The 19,861-nt window shown below is 37.8% G+C and overlaps 1 protein-coding gene across 5 annotated transcripts in view; it reads left to right on the top strand.

Annotated features, from left to right (window-relative positions):
• Window positions 1–135: 135 nt before the first annotated feature.
• FBXO25 (F-box protein 25) overlaps window positions 136–19,861 on the top strand; it is a 33,871-nt gene continuing 14,145 nt past the window's right edge. For 2 of the 5 annotated variants that reach the window (XR_004841375.1, XM_035889905.1), the window contains exons 1-7: window positions 138–836; window positions 2,896–2,926; window positions 3,045–3,188; window positions 10,152–10,261; window positions 11,626–11,675; window positions 14,725–14,817; window positions 19,158–19,251. Coding sequence is in view for 4 of the 5 variants with exons in the window: in XM_035889905.1 (XP_035745798.1) it covers window positions 788–836; window positions 2,896–2,926; window positions 3,045–3,188; window positions 10,152–10,261; window positions 11,626–11,675; window positions 14,725–14,817; window positions 19,158–19,251 (571 nt within the window). In the remaining variant the exon portion in view is untranslated. Of the gene's footprint in view, window positions 837–2,895; window positions 2,927–3,044; window positions 3,189–10,151; window positions 10,262–11,625; window positions 11,676–14,724; window positions 14,818–19,157; window positions 19,252–19,861 lie in introns of those variants that run through there. The other 3 variants (XM_035889906.1, XM_009634264.2, XM_009634266.2) reach the window with 3 other exon arrangements.

The raw sequence follows: 19,861 nt of genomic DNA, 5'->3' as shown, positions 1-19,861 counted from the left end.
GGCGTGGCTTGAGGGGTTTGGGAGTGGGTGTTAGGGTCGTGTGGAGCTGGAGCAGTTTGGGGTAAGGCGTTAGGGTCAGGGTGGGCAGATGGGTCTGGGGCTAGGAGTGAGGGCCAGGATGGAGTGGGGCTGGGGGGGAGGTGTCTGGAGCCTGCCTGGAGGGGTGGGCGTTGGGATATCAGTAGGCTGCGTGAGTATGGGAGAACTGGGAGAAGCAAGGGCTGGGGCAGCAGCAGGCTGGAGGGAAGAAGCCTAGAGTAGGCAGTTCAGTTGGGGAGGAGGAGTAGTATTGATGCCTGTTGGGAACTGCGTGGCCTGGATTCACTGAAGTTGTTGTATGGGGAAAGAACAATCAGAATGGGAGCAGGCGAGAGAAAAGCTGAGGAGTTGATGAATCATGGTCTTGAGGAAGTTTTGGGACTTGATTTGAGACAGTCATTTGATATGAAAAAAAACATGGGGCGGGGTGAAGTATGTAAGCAGACCAACCTCTGAGTCATGGAGGTTGACTGGCTAGCTCCTAGAAGGTGGCAGTCTAGAAGTTATCTGCCTGTAGTGAGAGTGTAAAGGAGCAGTTTCTGTTGAAAGTCGAGCTGCTGAAGAGATTTTGTTAGCATGCTAAAGAGATGGGTGTGCTGTTGGGTTGTTAGGAAACAGGAGAACCTTGACTGTTCCCATCGTGTTGGCAACAGCCTTGCTACTGAATGGTTTGGGTCATAATGATGTGTTCTTAAGCATAGGAAGACAAGGATGGAAGAGGTCTCCAGTACAGTGGCAGAGTAATAGGATGATTTGCTGCAACTCTGAATGGCTTTGCAGTGATTTTTGCTCATGTGGTGAGTTACCTACCTCCTAGAAAGCAGAACTCCCTTACAAGTGCAAGGATGGCTGGAGCAGTTACTGTGATCTCAAGATGCGCTAAGCTGGCATACACAGCCCTCCTCTTCTGCGCTTCTTTCTGGTGGTTTCCTCCTTTCCTGAAGAAAAGGTGTATGATGCAAAGTGAAGAACTCTTGTTTGTTTTTAGAAAAAGTTAAATGTGGTCAATGTCTTGTCTAAAATTCTTGTTGTTAGGTACTGATCACATTCCTTTCCCAGTCCTTTTTTGCTTTAAAGAGCCCTGTCCCACTGCACTTTCCCCAAAATCCAAGTCTAGGGAGCTCATCTTCTGTTGCAGTGAAAGTTTTAACAAGTAAACAGCTGCTTGCTATTACTGAGGGTATACTGGAACTCTTGAAAGCAACCTCTGGTCTGGAAGCCACAGGGATGCTGTAGTGCAATTCTGTACTGGCAAGCAAAGTCTGAGTGGAGGCAGAGCAAAAAAAGGAATTTTCTTACCTGTGCAAGGCAGTCATACTCTATGATCACTTCTCATATGGAAGAGATGTGTAGGAGAGATGTTTATGACACACTGCAGCTTCTAAAAATTCGGTCACTTACTTCTGAAAAACAATCAGATCTACACATCAATTGTACAGGAATCGAGAAACAATTTTTTTTCATTGGCTTTTTTTTTTTTGCACATGCACTGTGACTAAAAGAATACTTTTATGTTTCTGACTCCATGAACTACAACTTTTGAGGTCATTTTGTGGAATTGGTACTGATGGATGCACTCTTAACTGGTGGAATAGTGAAACTATGTGTTGAACTAAGAATATCTGTTTCTTTGGGGGGAAAAAAAAAATAGGTCAACATGTATGAACCTCACAGAATTACTGACTTTTTGTAATCTTCCACAAATGCTTAGGTAATTTTAAAGAAGTTAAAGTAATCTGTGATTTTTCTAATAGCTTTTTATTTTTTCTCTTAGAAAGATAATGTGCTGAGTATATCATAAGTGTACAGAAATCACTCATGTCTATGTAAGCTTTTTGTCTTAAGTATGGTTTTCCAGGATTTCTGGAGCAGACATCAAGGGTGTGGGGGGTGTGTGTGCACTTCCTGATACTGTTGTTATTATTTTGAAAACACTTAATGTGATTTTTTTTTTTTTTTTGAGGGGGGATGACAGAACATTTATTCTGTGTTGAAATCTTGCAGTGAGTGTCAATGGATAAATAAATTCATAGTGAAGCTTGGCTGATGTGGCCTAATATTCTATCAAATATTAAAAAATGCATACTTGTTAGGAACAAAGCTGTTGGTGTTATATATTAACATATGCTTCAAATACGATAATGCTATTTTGCTGATATAGCTTGCATGTGAAATCTGTAGTTAAAATAAGGAACAACATGTATGCATGATGAATGGGAAGAAGAGGGCAAAAGCTAGCAAGGTCAAAGTCTTCAAAGTGAACAAAATGGCTTTGTTCAAATTCTTAGTTAACGTGTCAGAAGTGAATCTCCCTTTTGAAAAAGGGTAGCAGAACACTGTTCAAATGATATACCTGTAATAACTTGCACCTGTTTGTGCGCATTTCAGGAGACATTTCACAACTGACTTTATGTTGCAGCCTCCGTTTGTCCTTGGTATCCAGTTAATAGCCTAGGGTGGGAGGTGACCTTCAACAACAACTGAAAAAATATTTGGGAAAATGCAAATTCCTTTACTGGAACATGACTATACAGTGTAGCACAAACTCAGTATTTATAAACCTCAGAAAAAGTAAAAGGAGCAACATTGGTGTTGTGGCCTGTCAAACTCTTTGACAACCATTTATTAATCAGGTCTCAAAAACAGTAATCTGTTTGATTATGGTGGAGCAGATTATCCAAGATACAATTTTGCTCATTTTGGTATCATCCCTTTCCTGGACTACCATGATTCTTTTCCTTGTTCTCTAAAGAACTAGGAAACCTATCTTGATCTAATAAATCCTGAAAGACAAGAAAAATGAGGTTACACAATCAAAAAAGTACTTAAGAAACCTCTGAATCTGTTTCTCAAAAGGATGCTTTACAGAGAACTTTCTTCCCTCAAGGTAATCATTACATTTATTTTTTTTTAAGGTTAAAGAGAAAACTGAAATAATGACAAGAAGTTTTGCAACTTTTCTTAATAATTAAATAATACACAAACAATCTTGTTGCTGCTTATAGAGAAACCATGCCATTTTTGGGCCAAGACTGGAGATCCCCTGGATGGAGATGGGTTAAAACAGAAGATGGATGGAAACAATGTGAATCCTTCAGTCCTGCAATTGAGGATGGGAATAGTCAGCTGAATGATATCAGTCACACTGTGTAAGTTTAAAAAAAAAAAAGTGATTCTGCATACGTTAATAGCAGGTGGGAGGGTGAAGATTGACTTCATTTCCATTCAGACTGCAAGTTTTTGTGGTAGACATCATCTGCATATGCTAGAAGTGTACAAATGCAACTGTGTGTTTTATTTAGTTGGGCAGACAGGAGACCTCTGTGGAGATTGTCTGTCTTTTGTCATTGCTTCCTGAGTTTCTTACATTAGGCAGATAGATCCCATCTTATGTTATATATCTTCAAAAATAATAAAAAAAAAAACCCAACCAAACAAAAAATCTGTCAAGTATTACTTAAATATAAAAGTGATACTTATAAATTGCAAGTTCAACAGGCATATTGAAATGTTACCTGGAAGTGAATGAAGACTTTCTGCTGATTGGGTGTTGGATTGGGAGTGTTAATGGCCATCATATAATGCCTTTGCTCCAAATACACAATTAATGGTAGTTTTATGGTAATATGTGACTGTATGTGCTCCTGTAAAACAGGTGAGAAAGATACTAGTTAAATAGAGTAATACTTGAGGCAATGCCCACAGACTAATGTGATATAAATAGCTTTGTCCAAACAAATTTCTACTTGGTTTCTTCACCAACAACTCATTCTCAAGGACAACATTTTTGGTCATAAATTTCAGCATAATGTGTTCATAATGAGAAAAGGGAACATTCATGATTTTGCTGTTAGTCCAGTAAATGATACAGTAACTGATCTGATTTAGAGGGAATTTAGTGGCAAGCTAGGACTTCCTGTACTTGTACACCTGTGTTTTCTAAATTTGTGAAATAAACCTCAAGAGAGTTATGAAGCAGTGAAGGTTTACTATTAAGCTTATCTTGACCTACTGTTTTCTTAATGTCTTTTTTATTTGTGTGTTCATCTGTCACTGATAATATTTAGGTTTCTTTTTCCACATAGTCTGGCCACTGTGGATACAAAAACACTATGCTTCTCTGGAAGAGTGTTCAGTAAGCCTCCAACATAAAAGTTGTCTCAAATACCTTTGAAAAAATTGAAAAAAATTGAAAAAATACCTTTCTTCCCTCTTTCATATATCTTTAATAATATAGTTGGCAAATGATGGGAAATTAATTTTTGATAGCTATTTGCACAGTTACTAAATAATACTTTGTAGGTTGCTCTAATGAATATTGTTTAGCAAGTATCACATAAATGATAATTGTTTTTGTGAATATCATTAAGATTTTTGCTCTTCTGATCCTAATTATATGTTGAGATGTAGTTATCTTTTCTCCAGAGAGTGAGGTGAGGTATTTTTATTGCTGCTTCAAGCAAAAATGCTAGATTTTGGAGTTTTTTCCTTAGTCATAAAAGACCTTAGTATTGAACTCCTCTGGAGTTGTCTTGCTAGAAACAGATCAAAATCAACTGGTTTTGGAAAGATGCAAGGGTATTAAAGTTCAGGACAAAAATAGTTAAATTAATTTGAAGGGACTGGCCATGAAATGCTCTGGAAGGAAAAAAAAGTTTTCATTAAATCTGACATGTTTCATGATTTGGGTTTCTTAGGCTAGCTTGCCAATTTGTCCAAATCCGAAACTTGGGGAGCAGCCTAGTCTGCAGCAGATACCCTTGTCTGTAGCGATTCCCCAGTTCCCCATCTTCATCTTGCACTTTTTGCTACTTGCCAAAGCCAAACCATGCCATATTCTGTAGCCTTTTTTTTTTTTTTTTCTTAATTCTGCTTCTGTCTATTCGGTTAGAAATGTTTATTGTCTGAACTTAGACTACAGAATTCAAGTTGGTACTTTTTGCCAAAGTAGCACTGCTTGGGAGTGATTTCACTACAATTTGAACTTTGGATCTATGAGTTTAATTGATGTTTGTCAGCAAAGGTTATGTCTATCTGCACAGTATTATGGAACAATTTAGGTTGGAAAGTACCTCTGGGTGTCGTCTTGTCCAAACACATACTCAAAGCAGGGCCAACTGAGGTCAGGTTGTATAGGGCCTTGCTCAGTTGAGCTTTGTGCATTTCCAAGAATGGAGATTCCTCTTTGGGCTCCTGTTCCAAGTTCCATGATCCTCACTGATATTTTTGGTGCCCCCGCTTCTAACAAATCTTATTAGAATTTCTATTATCACAGGTTGTGTCCATTACCACTTGACTTATTACTGCCCGCTTCTGTTAACTTTACAGTCTAGCTTTATCTTCCTTATAACCTCGTATTAGATATTGACAGTAATCAGATTTCCCTCCACCACCACCTCTTAACACTGAACAAGTTAAGTTCTCTTACCCTCATGCATCGTGTGCTCCAGTACCTAATGACCTTGGTAACTCCCCACTGGACTTGTTCCAGTATGGCAATGGTTTTATTGTATTGGGGAGCCCCAAACTAGACACAGTACTCCAAATGCAGTTTCTCATGCCAAATAAAGGGGAGATGATTACTTCTTTCAGTCTGCAGGATACACTTCTGTTGACTCAGACCAGGGTGCAGTTGGCTTTTTACAACACAAGGGCACACTGCTGACCCATGTTCAGCTTTACTGTCCACAAGACCCCTGGCTCCTATTCTGCAAAACTGCTTCCTATCAACTCTGTACCCAGCATGTACTCAGGCACAGGGTTCTTCCATCCCGTGTACAGGGCTTTGTATTGAAGTACAGCAGTGTGGTGCGTCTTGCTGGCTGGTTCTCTCTACCATCTTAAGCTATTTGGAAACAATTCTCTGCGTATATTGAGTAGACAGTTCAGCTCAGGATATCTGTTAACATGCTATAGCACTGGGTAAGGATGAGGCTTAATAAAATACTTCCTTGTGGATGAAACATACAGTAAACACTCTATAAGTACTTATTTGTCTCTTTTTAAACTGCCTTATGAATAGGCATGATGCCAGCCTGGCTGTCCTAAAAGGATTTTATTTATTTTTGCTCATTAAATGAAATAATACTTTTCACCAAAATATTCTGTAGAAATCTATGCTGAAGGTAGTACTTGAGTATTATATTCCAGGGAGCAGTTGCAGCAGTTTTCCTTTAGCAAGAAATAAAGTCATGCTATGTAGTTGACTGAAGCCGTGTTTACTATTACTTGTATTCTCTTCTGTGAAAGTATAGATAGACTTACATGCCAGACTTTGTCAATTACAAGTACTTTCCCTTCAGAAATTAAAGATCTACTCACAAACAGATTCAGAAATAAACCTTCAAGACATGTAAATAACTTATATAAATTGAAGTATATGGTTTTTTTTAAATAGAACTTTTTACCTCATTGAATTAGTCATCCAGTGCCTTGGTGAATCCACTTGATGAATTAGTCAGAAATAGTGGACCTAATGATAATCATCCTTGAACAAACAGTCACTTGTGCAGGAACAACTTAAATGATTTGAAATAATGTTTGAATAGTTGCACTTCAAATTAGTTCCATTTATGGAAACTGAGGTGGAAAAACATGAGACCCTCACTCCTGTAGCTCTTATTTGGATAATTAATATTATTATGTATGTGAAGAGTGCCTTGTATTCAAGGTATACAGTAGCTGGATATGTGGTTGAGGCAGTGCTCATTCAAGCTCTGTGGGCTGAATGCTGGCCATGACTACCTGCAGTTTGTATCTGTAAATCCTAACACAGACAGACATTTCCCGTGCCGTGGCACTGTGTCATTGAAGCTTGGTGGGGGAGAGAACAGCACTGACTTACAGAATTGTATATAAGTAGCTCTCAATAGCCTTCAGTTTAGGAGTAAAGCTGGTTTATGCTTTCCCTTTGAGGTAAAAGAAAGAGAATCAGACTAATCTAGTAAGATTTCAATGATGGTGATATTCCTTTTCTTGTGTGTTAGGCTGGTAGGAACTACTTGGGCTGGCAGGGTAGTCATTTGAGTCTGCGGTGTCTCTTGTCTAATTCCTTAAGTGAGATTTGGTGTTCACAAAAGTTGTTCTGGCACTGGATAGAAGACCTTGGATTTGAATCTAGTCTTAGATAATTTTGGCATTTGACAAATATATTGTAATGTTATTTAGGGCAAGCACTTACCTTGGGATTTTCCATGTGTGGTCAAGCTTTGAGTCTCTTCTAAAACACTTAGCATGTCTCTGTAGGTAACTGCATGACTTGAGGGCATTCCTTCTTCCACAGCATAAGAAGCAAGGGGATGAGGAAGAACAGTTGGAGTTTGGATAGCCCTGTTGAGCTTTCCAGATTTTAAGTGTCGTACCCAAGAGATTATTAAATACTGTTACAAAATTAATTTTTTGAAAAAGCTGAAATTCTTGCATGCTTTATGTAGGGTATTGTAGTTCTAAGGACACCAGGTACTTTGCTTTTGGAAGCTTTAGAATAATTTTTTTATGAAGAAATGCATTGTCAAGACAAGAAAGTAAGAGTAGCTGTAAACTGGTGGTATTACGTATGTATTTAAATCCTTCCAGGTGCACTCAGATGTTATGTGCAGTTTTATGGTAAAAACATTAAATAAGGCTTCTGTTATACCATATGGCATGCGCACGACTTGATTCAGTTTCTTGTATCTTAGCTTGGTGTTTAGGGCAGGATGGGGGCAGGGGTTGCTTTTGGAAATGGTGGAGCAGTGTTGTTACTCATCAGCCAGCTTTCCAGATTTCTGGAAGGAAGGTTAAAGATTTCTGTCCCATTCTTCTGATGTCTGTGGGACCTGTGCCTCATACAAGAGGATCCTCAGAGATAGTAAAATTCATGTTTTTATCTAAAATGGCATTAATTCCAGGAATGTCACAGGGGAATGTGGATGTCAGACAAAGGTATTTGAAATAGCCCTCTTCATCTTCACAATTCTTTGTTTTAATTGACTGTCCTTAAGCTGCTTTGCTTGTTTATCTCATGCTTGAGGAAGTGTATATTATTGGGGGGGCAAGGGGGAGCTTTAAATCACTAAAGATACATTACTGGTCTAAACTGCCTTCTAGGGAAACTTCCTCTCTAGGAACAAAAGAAGGAATTGTGCCAGGTTAACCTTCCTCTTCTAAAGCTGACCTTCAGGAATGCTGCCTCCCCTCCTCTCCCCATTGCACTGGATCAATGGGAACAGGCATGTTTCTGTTCTGCCAGAATTATATTGCAGAGTATCAGGCGATATCTCTCTAGTCTTGTTAGGACAATAAAGCTTGGTCTGGGAGCTTTGGGCTCTGTTTCTCATTCTGTAGCCACTCTTCTGATTCTGTAATAACTTCTCACATGTTGTGGCGATGCAGTCAATATGCTAAAACATTAATTTAATGATTTTAGTGAGCTTAAAAAGAAATTTTCTTTATGTTAGCTTCAGGAAAAAAAACCTGATGGATTGGAAAGTTATATAATAAAAGTAACTTGTCAGTGTTGATGTTCTGCTTTTGTCAGTTGCCAGTTCCTTTTCTCCAAACTTTTTTTTCTGTATGACCAGATATGATATCTGGCAATGTTGCATAGAATATCAAAGTTGTTGAGTCTTTATCCTCTGCTTTAAAAATGGTAAGACATGAATTCAGGCCTTCTCCTTGGATTGAACGCTATCTGAATGCAGAGGTATGCTAGCTTTTTTCAGGATTTAAACCTGAGATGAAAACAATTTTCTGAGTCTTCTCAACTTGTGTGTCTTTAAGCTGAGCTAGCATTTACTGATTAGAGCAATTGAAAAACAAAGTTTTTCTACAGTGTTGCTTAGTCATCCTTCTTAACAGATGGTTCAAGCCTGAAAATTTTAACTGTATAAACTAGTAGCCATACAGTAATAAAATCTGATTTTTGCAACTTAATGCCCAAGTACAGGTTATTTTTGAATGAACTAGCATCCTTCAGTTTTACAGTGTTCAGCTGTTGCTGGTGCAATTTGAAGTTGATGTTGATAGATTCATCTGTCAAATTTTGGATTAAAAAATAATGAGTGGGAAGGGGGTTGTGTACCACTTCCTTGTCAAAGGATAATAATGGGGAAATAAAATAGTCCTACAGTTAAGCTTTGCTACCATGTTTCTTTAGTTACTCTGCTTATCTGTACAAGACTGTGGCCTTCATATGAAGTATCTTCTTTCTCTGTGCTAGAAAAATGAGCACCCGTTCTTACCTGTATTGCTGTTCCTTATAATTATCTGCAAAAATGGAAAGCAAAACTTTATGAAACTGTGTAGACTTTATGTAGCACAGGCAGTTTTTAAATGTATATGAATTTTAGAAAGGTTAGCTTATCCAACAACTTTTTAATAGTTTCTTCATACATAATTTTGTATTTATATATACTCACACTATCTATGTATACACACTATATATATATAAAATTATTCAGTATAGTCTCAGTCTTAGGTTACACAGTTAACTGTCAGAAGTGATACAGGTATAGTTGATTTTGTCTGGGCGAGAGGAGGGTAGACCATGTGGTTCCTGATGCCGTACAAATAATGGATAAAACATTGTTGTGACGCCTAAATTATGTACAGCACTGTGATTCAGGCATTTATTAAAAGAAAGACTTTCTTTGCCCCAAAGTTGACAGTAGTAAGAGAGGTATCTTTCTTTCCTGTCCTTCTGCCCGCATGAGGATGTGCTGTAATTCTTCACTGACTTTTTACATGTGCGTACAGTTCTTTTCAAGGCTTGGTCCATTTCAGATAATGAATTTTTTCTACCCTAGAGCTTTTCAGCCAGCCAGCTGTCCAGTTAATACTGTCTCCTCAGTAGTCTTCCTAAATGTCAGTAATGACTTACAAGATACCTATTAGGAAGATACTTTTGTGTACTTAATCATTTTGACACAGAATTCAACCCCACTGGGAAGAAAAGAGCAAGATAGCTTCTCTTTTAAGATACGTGTTGCTGTAGACCATCAGTTAGAGGAATATCATTAAAAATATGATATTTTTTTTTTCCCCAGCTGGCAGAGTTTAATGCAGAGAATTATAAGCTGTATGCATCTTGAATAATTAATCACTGCTGTTCTAATTAGATGTGTTTATTTCAGCATCTTAACTGGTGATGATGAAGATGAAGAGATATACAGTACTGAAGATTGTGAGTTGGCAGCCAAGAAACGGAAAAAAGATCATTTTAGGAATAACACAGATTCACAATGTAAGGCCGGGTTGGTTGGTGGGTTTTTTTTCATTTATTTTAGAAGACTCTGCTAGATTCAGCAAAATTTTATACTAGCCATTCATTTATATTCATCTATAGAGTAGCCTTTTGAGTTAAGTTTGCTTTTGTATTGGCAACAAATTCTAGTGTCAGAAGTGATACATCTTAATTGAACTGTGGCATGAATCATCTGTTGTGTGATTTTTCAAAGCTCCAAAGGTAATCCACTTAAGAATAGTAATTCCTGAATAACAAATGCCTTCTGACACTAGTCACTGTTTTGTTTTGTGGACTAGTTTTAGATTAAGTTCTTCTGGATGGTTATGGAAACTTCTGCTTACCAAACAAACTGTTTCATTTTTGTTTAATTCAAATTCCAAGTAATGTTACAGCTCTAGAATCAGTTCATAAATAAATTTTGTCATAATACCTATAGCTCTGGTGAAGACTTCATTTAGTTTCTTGAAAATAGTCCCTTTTAAAAAAAAATTAAAATATCAAAGTCGTTTTTGTCAGTTCTCATTTTTAAAAGATCACCTGTATTTTAGACTGCAAATACATGTATGACAGCAAGTAAACTTGCTGGTAAACTTGCTGAAGCAAAGAATTTGGTAGACTAGGTAAAAAATGGTAAGTTGGTAAGCAACTTTTTGGCATTTCTAATGCTTTGATCTTGAAATGATCTCCATTATTTGTATATTCCCAAAATTGTAACAGAGGTGGTCTTCTAGAAAGCTGCGAGCTTCCCAAGGCTTCTCTGGGCATAAAGTATTTCAAAAGATTACAGTGGCTATATGTAAGAGTATGTTGTCAAATGAAAGCATGCCAGACTTCTGAAAGTTAAAGGTCTACCTAGCTGTCTTTATTAGTCTTGTATAGTTGACTTCCCTGCAGCATTCTGCAACTAGCTGAACCACGTGGATGCAGAGCAGGCACCTTTGCAGAAGAAAATAGGTTAGAGGTGTGGAGTGTTCATGAACAAAAAAGTTGCTCATTTCTGTACTTCCCTGTATTATGTGCTAAGGAGCCTGTTGGATTAAAGAAGGCCAGGGGTTTTAGGAGAAGTTGACCGTTGGTACACAGTTGACAAAAGTTGTGCTACATCTGCCAATTGTGTGCTGACTCTTATGTTTGATTTATAAAATTATCTAACTTTTCCTTTATTTTTCTGAAGTACATCTGAAAACTTTTAGTCATCCTTTTCAGCCTTTATAAACTTCCTTCATTAAAACTATTCTTACCATCTCTTCTATCTTATAAAGCATTTTATTGAGGATGGTCTGTTTTGTTCAGTTTCTTTCTAGAAGGCATTACCTAAAGTAACAAAGCCTAAAAATGCTTATATTTTGATTTTATTTTAGGTTTTTATCGTGAAAAGTGGATTTATGTTCATAAAGAAAGCACCAGGGAAGTAAGTCCTGCATTCTGTGGGAATATTACTGCAATCTTTGTGCTTCTTAGTTGTCAAATAGTATACTAAAAAAAAAAAGCATTTGTGCCATGTGGTTTTAGGGGTTATATTCAACTGTCTCTTCATTGGCAACATAGTACACCTGCACATGGTGAGGCAAAGGCAGCTATCAAAGTGACTTTTATGTGGGTCATTGTGGCAGAGATGTGGGAACTTGCAAGGATGGACATATAGTTCTCAACTACTTCTCCAAGCTCATCTGTCTCTATCTCTGCTGTGTGTCTTTGAACTAAAAATGAAAGTATTTGCAAAACCAGAGTAACATCGCCAAAGAACATGTGTTTAGGCAGCTACCTGATATTTTGGAATCTTGGTGTAAATTTGAATGTAAGTAAGTAAAACTTCAGTTCCAGGCTTTACAAAGAGGAGCTCTGTATTCAACAAAGTCTAGATGCTTTCAGTTTGGGATACAAACTGTATCATGCAGCTGTAAAGGGAACATGAAAGATCTTGGAATGACCTCTTGGAAAGCCAAGTGTTAAAATACATCCATTGCATGTAATGATAAACTGTCCTGAAGTTTGAGTTTCATTCCTATGTTGATTCCTATGGTTATCTGGGATGGGTGGAACTTGGACACCTGTAAGGATGTTTTTCATCCACACAGTAGTGCCAGCCAGGAGAGGAGAGGCGAGAGAGGGAGGTGAGTGTGATAAGCCATGCAGGTGAAAGTTGGTTTTGCATGTTAGAGCTGAGGGGGACCATGAGGAACTCTGTTCTTGGGAAAGCGTGGTGTTGTGGAGAGAGCTTACATAGAGGAGACACTGGAAGACTTCACCTTGCAGGCCAGTGACCTGGAGGCTGCCCTTCTACATCTGAAGGGTATTACAAAGCATTTCACCAGATTCATAGCCCTCTTTGCCAGTTATCTTCATCTGTGATAGCTGTAGTTACTTACATTGGACTGCAAAAGTCTCAAGTGTGCTCTTTCCATCTGTGCCGTCTCAAATTTAGGGTAAGAAGGAAGGGTGGATGACAGACTGTCATCAGTCATTATGGTGTTTTGAGTGATAAGGTTGTTAAGCTGAGTTTTCAAACTACATTCAGGCCAAAACACAAATCGCTTAAAATTACTCATTGCTGTCCCTTATAACCTGTATGTTGGGATTATTTTTTCCCCTAATTATGCAAAAGTTAGTGTACTAGTGATGTACGATTATCTGCTTGGCTTTCTTGTCCATTCAGAGAGTGGACAAAATATCTTGGTGTACAAATTAGTTTATTCTTGTTACTGCTGTTGTCCACAGCAGCAGACCACTCACCCTTCCTGTTTTTTGGGTTTTTTTTTTTACATATATAAAAAACAAAACAGAGATAGTGATTAATTCTAACCATCTTTATCAAGTAATTCCTTGTATAAATTCAAAAGCTTAGAATACAAAGTTAAAAGTTAAGTAGCAGAGGGAAAAAGTAGCAAGGAATAAGCATACTTGAACCAAAAAATTCAGAGCAACAACTTAAGCTAATATAAAACATAATTTACAGAGGCTTTAGTTTTCCTTACAGGTTGCAATCTTACTTGATTTGAAAATGGCTGTTTTGCAACTAGGAAACAGTTTTCCAAACTGGATAGTGAATTTTTGGGCAAAATGATGGGAGTAGGAAGGTCTTGATAGGAAATATGTGAAACATGCTATGGGAGGGCACTGAAAATAAAGAAAACCAAAACAAGTGCAGGTATATAGCTGAAATTAAGTAGGAGATGCTCTTTGAATACTTTTGTCATTATGGTACTTTGGGAAAGGTAGAGCTGAAGTTTCATAGAAATCTGCTCCCAGCTGTTCAAGGAAATGTACCTCTCATGTTAATATATTTAAGCATGGCCTTTTGATAACTGTTTAGCCAGAGAACGGCCACAAATATTTAAATTTCAACAAAAGTTTTATTGCCTGTAAGTTAATTCACTGCTATTAGCCACACAAGTTGTGCATATTGTGAAGTATGCAGCATGCCTGGATCTCGGGTATATTAACTGGGTGAGCAAGCAGTACAATCCTGAATTTGGTCATTAACCGATAGGCAGGAATTACCACCACTCTGCAGTGAATAGTTAACTGTCTCCTGTCCCACTGGGGTACATCCAGCGTTAGCTTTCATTGGATTGCAAAAAGGGACGTTAAGTTGTACTGCCATCTTTTCACCATCACATAAGTCACCAAGACAGTATGTCTAGGAATGAACTTCAAATAATTATTTATTCCCTGGGCTGATAAGCCATACTAGCACGCTGCTCAGCAAGTATCTTTTTCACCAGTTGTAGGGTTCTTCTAGCCTCGTTATGTTTGCTCAAGGCTCCCATGTGGCTTTGGGGCTCTAGATTTACCCAGCTTATGTGATCCCATGTCATTTCAGGCTGCTACTATCACCTTAAGCAGTTCCACAACAGTCTCTGGAACTTCCATTTTCACTTCAAGACACCTATGCGGAAGTACTGAAAGAAAATGAATTGCTCTTGCTCTTGGTACCTAAGGAGAATTATGCCTAAACTTCTAGCACTCAGAAAATAAATTCTAGATGTTGAGATAAGTTGTTCTTCCAATCGCAGGAGCAAGTAGCTGTGTTCTTACCCTCCAATGTGAACATAAACTCAGTCAGTTAATGCTTATGGCTGTAAGCTCAGACTGCTGTACAAACAAGCTCTACCTTGTGCTGAGGCAAATGGGGAGCAGGATAGCTACGAGAGAGAGTGCCAGCATTGTGGCCATGCAATAGTGGAGTAGATTCCTGGGACACTCAAATACCAATGATTAGAGTGCATGATTAGTATTCAAAGGCCTTGCTGTGCTTGTGTGTGTACCTGGTAGTTCGAAGTAACATATCTGGTTTCATCTGTTAAGAAATTAAATCAATCTTCAGTCCATATACGTTATATTTCCAGGGAGCATGGTATACATAATCACCAGTTGCATGGCAGAGTGCTTTTCTGAATATTTTCCTCAAATGTATCTTTGTTTCTTTCCATTTAAAGTGTGTTTATTCTTCTTCTCAGAGACATGGCTATTGCACTTTGGGAGAAGCTTTTAATCGCTTAGACTTTTCAAGTGCAATTCAGGACATCAGAAGGTTCAATTATGTGGTCAAAGTAAGCTCTTTCTTTTATATGCATATTTTAAAAATGCATTTGCTGATGTGCCTGTGTTTACAAAAGAAATAATTTTGCACTGAACAGCTCATGATTTGTGACTGTATAAATATCCTGATCAATGTAATTTATACTGCATGAAGCAATGTTAAACTGAGTAATTTTTATTCGGTGAAAATTCGTTACGTTGCTCTATGAAAGCCTGTAGCCTGAGGAGAATGGTGATGGCCAGTATGCTATGTGTTTACAGTGAAACACTGATGGTAGTTTCAGTTGTTGTTCATCAGTCTGGGTAGTGAACTCTCTTTAAAGGCAAAATAATACCTATACAACCAAAAATAGCAAAGCTTTAATACATCTTAAATATACTTTACTACATCTTAAATGTGCTTAAAATGGCAATTTCCAGAAGAATATTTGATGTGTAAATATTCTGCAGTTTCTTAACAGTCCTGTGATTCACTGCACACTTCCCCCCCGCCCCCCCAGGACAACATGCGCACACACACACACATGTATATATATGCATTTACCTTGTTAACATCCCTTAAAACTTGAGAATCCAGCTTTTTCAGTCTTCCTCTTTTTTTTTTCTCCACATCTTCCAGAAATTAGTTTTACTGCAAGCTGTCTATTACAAATAACGTAGTGACATGAAGTTCATAGAAACAATTATGATAGGCTAATCTCATGATTCCTTGGAAAGTCTCTCACTACTGTTAGCTTCTCTGGGTCAGGTCTAATCTTATGTTGAGAATTAAGTGCATGGAACCTGAAAGTTCTGGACAGTGGTGCTATCTGCCTGTTTTCTAAAACTATGTGACTTGTACTTTAGGGAGCCACATAATGTTATGCCTTAGTTTCCTCAATGCCTAACCAGCTGCCCACTTGGAAGTACCTTTTCTGGGAGATACTGATCTTTCTCTACCCTAAGTTTTTTTGTCATTTAACTTGAGACAGTAAAGTGCTTGTCCCAACTCCTAGGGAAGCTCAAAATGTGAGACGCATCGGGACTACAGTTCAGTTCAGCAGTGAGGCTGTTCCCAAGTAATGTAGTGGTTGGAATGCATCCAGAACTTGAAAAGATACAAATCAAAATTAAATAAAACATACCAGGAGAACACCCTTACCGCCAGGCTGTGGAGTATTTGCAGAGAAAACACATTCTACCCATCCTTGTGAAGCTGAGACAGTGTGTTCTACTTCCAGAAAAACAAGAGGTGTGGGACCAAAGGAAACAAAGCAAAAAGGATTTGCTTCCAGGCTAGTGGTTAGGGTACCTAACCTATTTTATTCCACTTGCAGGTTTTTTGGTATACATATGCATAGCAGTTTAGAACATTGCTTTTTAATGCTGTTTTGGGAGCAGAAACAAGGACCTTGATTTCTTCCAAGACTTTCCAGCCATGAACAGTAGGGAGGAAAAAAAAAAAGGCACCTAAAAAAGGTGATTTCTATTATAAATAGCGTCAACCTTGAGTGCTTCACTTGAATGGTAAACAGGTAGAATGAATCCAAGCCTAGAGTTTTACGTTTTTTAGATGCTGAAGTGCCTAAGCTGGGTTGCTCAAGACAGTTGATTGGAACAAAGGGCAATGCATGACATAAACACGTTGACTAGTTTCTCTTCTGTTTGCCAAAGAATATAAAATGGCTGAGTTAGCTGGGCTTAAGATTGTTGAGAAAGGAGCAATATGTTAAAATTCAGAAATTTGGCTTTGTGATCCAAACTGTTACTAGAGTAATAGTAGGCCCTAAGAAATTAGGGTGGATTTAGAATAGCAGGCAGACTTCCAAAATCCTTTCAACACTTCAGAATTTGAGTGGTTTTTTTTTTAATTTTAGAATTATTTTACAGTTACAAAAACTTAATTATATCTTTGCATCTGTTCCTCTGAGGTGAATGAGGCAAGCTGGCTTTTATCAACAGGTACAGAAACTGTGTGTCTAAGACCTTAAAAATTACTCCTCATAAACATGATCATTATAAATGGCAGCTGCTGCTCGTTCTGTAGCTGTAGAACTTGTTGACTTGAGAAACATTTGTAGTGTTGTATCTAACAAATTAAAACATCTGTGTGGATGTCAGTAATATGTGAAGTTGCAACAGATTTTTAAAAAAGGTGTTTAATCTGGTCTATCAGGTTTTAAGCCAGTCTGCAACTGAGACCTAACGTAAGAAGCGGGTCATCCCATATCTGTTCTATACAAGTTCTCATTTACTTCCCTGAAGTTTCTAAGGGTGGAGATGTTTTGTGTAGATCTCACTTAATGCAGTGCAGCAGTTTCTGTTTCTGCTCCTCTAAGAATTACCTGTAGTTATGCATGAACACAATGATGGTTACTTTTATGTGTGGTGTTCTGCTTCTTGCATTTACGATAGTACGATATAAATCAAGAAGACTTTTTTTTTTTAAATACCAAGCCCTATTGGATAGCTCTTTTTTGATCCCAGACCACCAAGATGATCCATTTTGATTCTCCAACTAACTAAAGACCTTCCAATCATCCTTCAAAGTTAATGTGGATGTCTGCCCAGGACCCTTTTAGGGTGGGCAGTGGGGGGATCATCATCTGTACTTTTTTGTGCTGTGGTATAATGATAGTTTCTTAGCTGTTAAATGTCTGATACATTGAGTTTAATATGGATGGTCTTTCTTCAAAAAGTTTCCATTTGAATAAACAGTTGATCCATTCAAAGTTATAATCTCTAGTAGACAACAAAAACCATGGCTATGCACATATAGGTAAGACTAAACTCGTGTCAGATTTTGGTACTTGTGCCCCTGCTAAAGTTGTCTTAATCCTTGCATATTAACCTTCACCGAAATGGGAATCTTCACCAAAATCAACCAGGTGGAATTTGTTTCTTTGATTTGATCTTTATCCTGAGTGACATAACTGATTTTTTTTAAATTAATGAAGAGAAATGTACATACTTGCTTGAATTGGCAAACTGCCAGAGACCTCTAGCTGTGCTCTAAATTATTAATCAAACTAAAAGGCTTTGAAAACGCCAAGAAAGAGGTCCTGATATCTAGTCTCAAAAACTGTATAAACTGATTGCTTGTGTTTAAATCCATCAGAATTATTTCCTCCTTTCATAGCACATAATGTTTTGTCAGGGATCATGCAGAGAAGCCAGAACGAACATTATTAAATCATGGAGAGAACAGGTGTATTCTCTCTTCCTCCAAAGGAAAATTAATGTTGAGCGTAGTGTCAAATCAATGGTTTAGAAATGAAGATACAAAATAATTTTTGGCAGGCTTAGTCTTTGTTCACCCTCTGTGCCAGTAGTTGATGCTGTCCTACAAAGCACAGCTTTGCAGGTTAGGGTTTCGAGCACTCTGTAGGGGATGCTGGTTTCTGCTCCCTGTTTTCCCTTTCTGATGTATTGAGAACACTTGTTCTGAACTCAGCCTTGTGAATTGCAATTGTAAAACTCAGTGCCACGCTTCTAAACATTGCAATACTGTCATAACATCGAAGTCTCTCTTATATTTCGTACTGAGACTGGTTTTTGTTGAAGAGGCGATGGTTCTTGTCAGCTACAAAACTGAATCTGAAAGTTGAAAACAAAGGTGTCAGAATGGAGCAAGGGCTGCCTCTAGTAGTTATAGCCTGGTACTCATGTGCAGCAAGAACTTAAGCTATTCTGGTTACTTCCCTAGACCATTCCCACTGTTCTTGCCACTCTTCTGTTCACAGTGGTTCTAGAGGAAACGTGGACAGCCAGGAAATGCATCTTTCCCTTAACTACATAGTAAACTAAACCAGTATGTATACTGCTCATTATTAGATTGCTGTGGTTTCTTCTTAGGTAAAATACAGCGCTTCCTCTCCATGAGCAGAAAGTAGTGTGCTAAGCCCATCACACCTCTGTTTGACCAGTATGATGCTTTCACTCAGAAGTTGCAAGTCTGGTAGTTGGCATCAGTTCAGAGTAATGTTCCTGGCCACCAAATCTGTCAGTGCATTCAGGATCCAGCCACATCAAAGACCCCATTTCTATTTGTGAGCCTCTGAAACAGACTCCCTCCATTGTTTCATTACAGCTTATAAAGACTGTATGTCATGTGCTGTATCACAGAGATAAACACTAGTATTTGTATAGTATTTTGAAAATGTGCATCTCTTCATGAGTTGTTCATGGGATGCCAGGGGGAATGCCTAAAGCTTTCTGCGTTTGTGTTGCTTCTTTTTCTGAACTCTGTAGTTATGTTTACACAAAAGATGGCTGCCGTGCTGTAGACTGTTGTAGGTGAATATATGTACTGAAAGTGTGTATTTGAAACCATCCTTCTGTCATTCTTCTGAGTTTTAATTCTTTCTCCTAGCTTTTGCAGTTAATTGCAAAATCCCAATTAACTTCACTGAGTGGTGCAGCACAGAAGAACTACTTCAACATTTTGGACAAAATTGTGCGAAAGGGTAAGACCTAAGGTTTTGTAGCATGCTTGTTCAGATTGAGTCACTGTGACTAAGCTATCAGTTGATTATTTTTTTTTTTGTGTGTGTGTGTTAGCTTTATTACTATTTTCACATTGTAAAACAAACCAATAGCTTAGTTAGTGAAAGGTTTCATACTTCCTATCCCATAGTTGCAATAAGGTGTTTTTTCTTGATTATTGAATCACGTCTGTTGAAACAGACTGGTAAGGTTAAATGACAATTAGGTTCTATTCAGAAACTATTGTTTACTATTAAATTATACTCTTTATGAAATGTGAAAGCTTTTAGATTAAGAACAAGTTAGGTTTTCAGTTTGAGTGATGTACCGAGATTTAAAGTACATAACTGCTCTTTGTTATTGTTTATTTTAAAAAAATCTCTTACATAATATTGAAAAAATTTTTCTCTGGTAGCCACACTAAGCGGAATACTATCATCTTTGAACAGAAGAAATTGGGTTTACATCTAGTTGTTCAGCATTAAGTTTATTAAATGCATAGCACGAAATGTTACATCAAATTTGCCTGTGAAATTGTTAATTATTGAGCTTGTGCTTATGGAACAGCATTAATGAATGTCATGGTGGGAA

This window comes from Egretta garzetta, unplaced genomic scaffold, assembly GCF_000687185.1.
Source record: "Egretta garzetta isolate BGI_Z169 unplaced genomic scaffold, ASM68718v1 scaffold62, whole genome shotgun sequence".
NCBI classification, from domain to species: Eukaryota; Metazoa; Chordata; class Aves; order Pelecaniformes; family Ardeidae; genus Egretta; species Egretta garzetta.
Note: the sequence above shows the minus strand (reverse complement) of the source record. Positions and strands in the feature narration are given on the sequence as shown.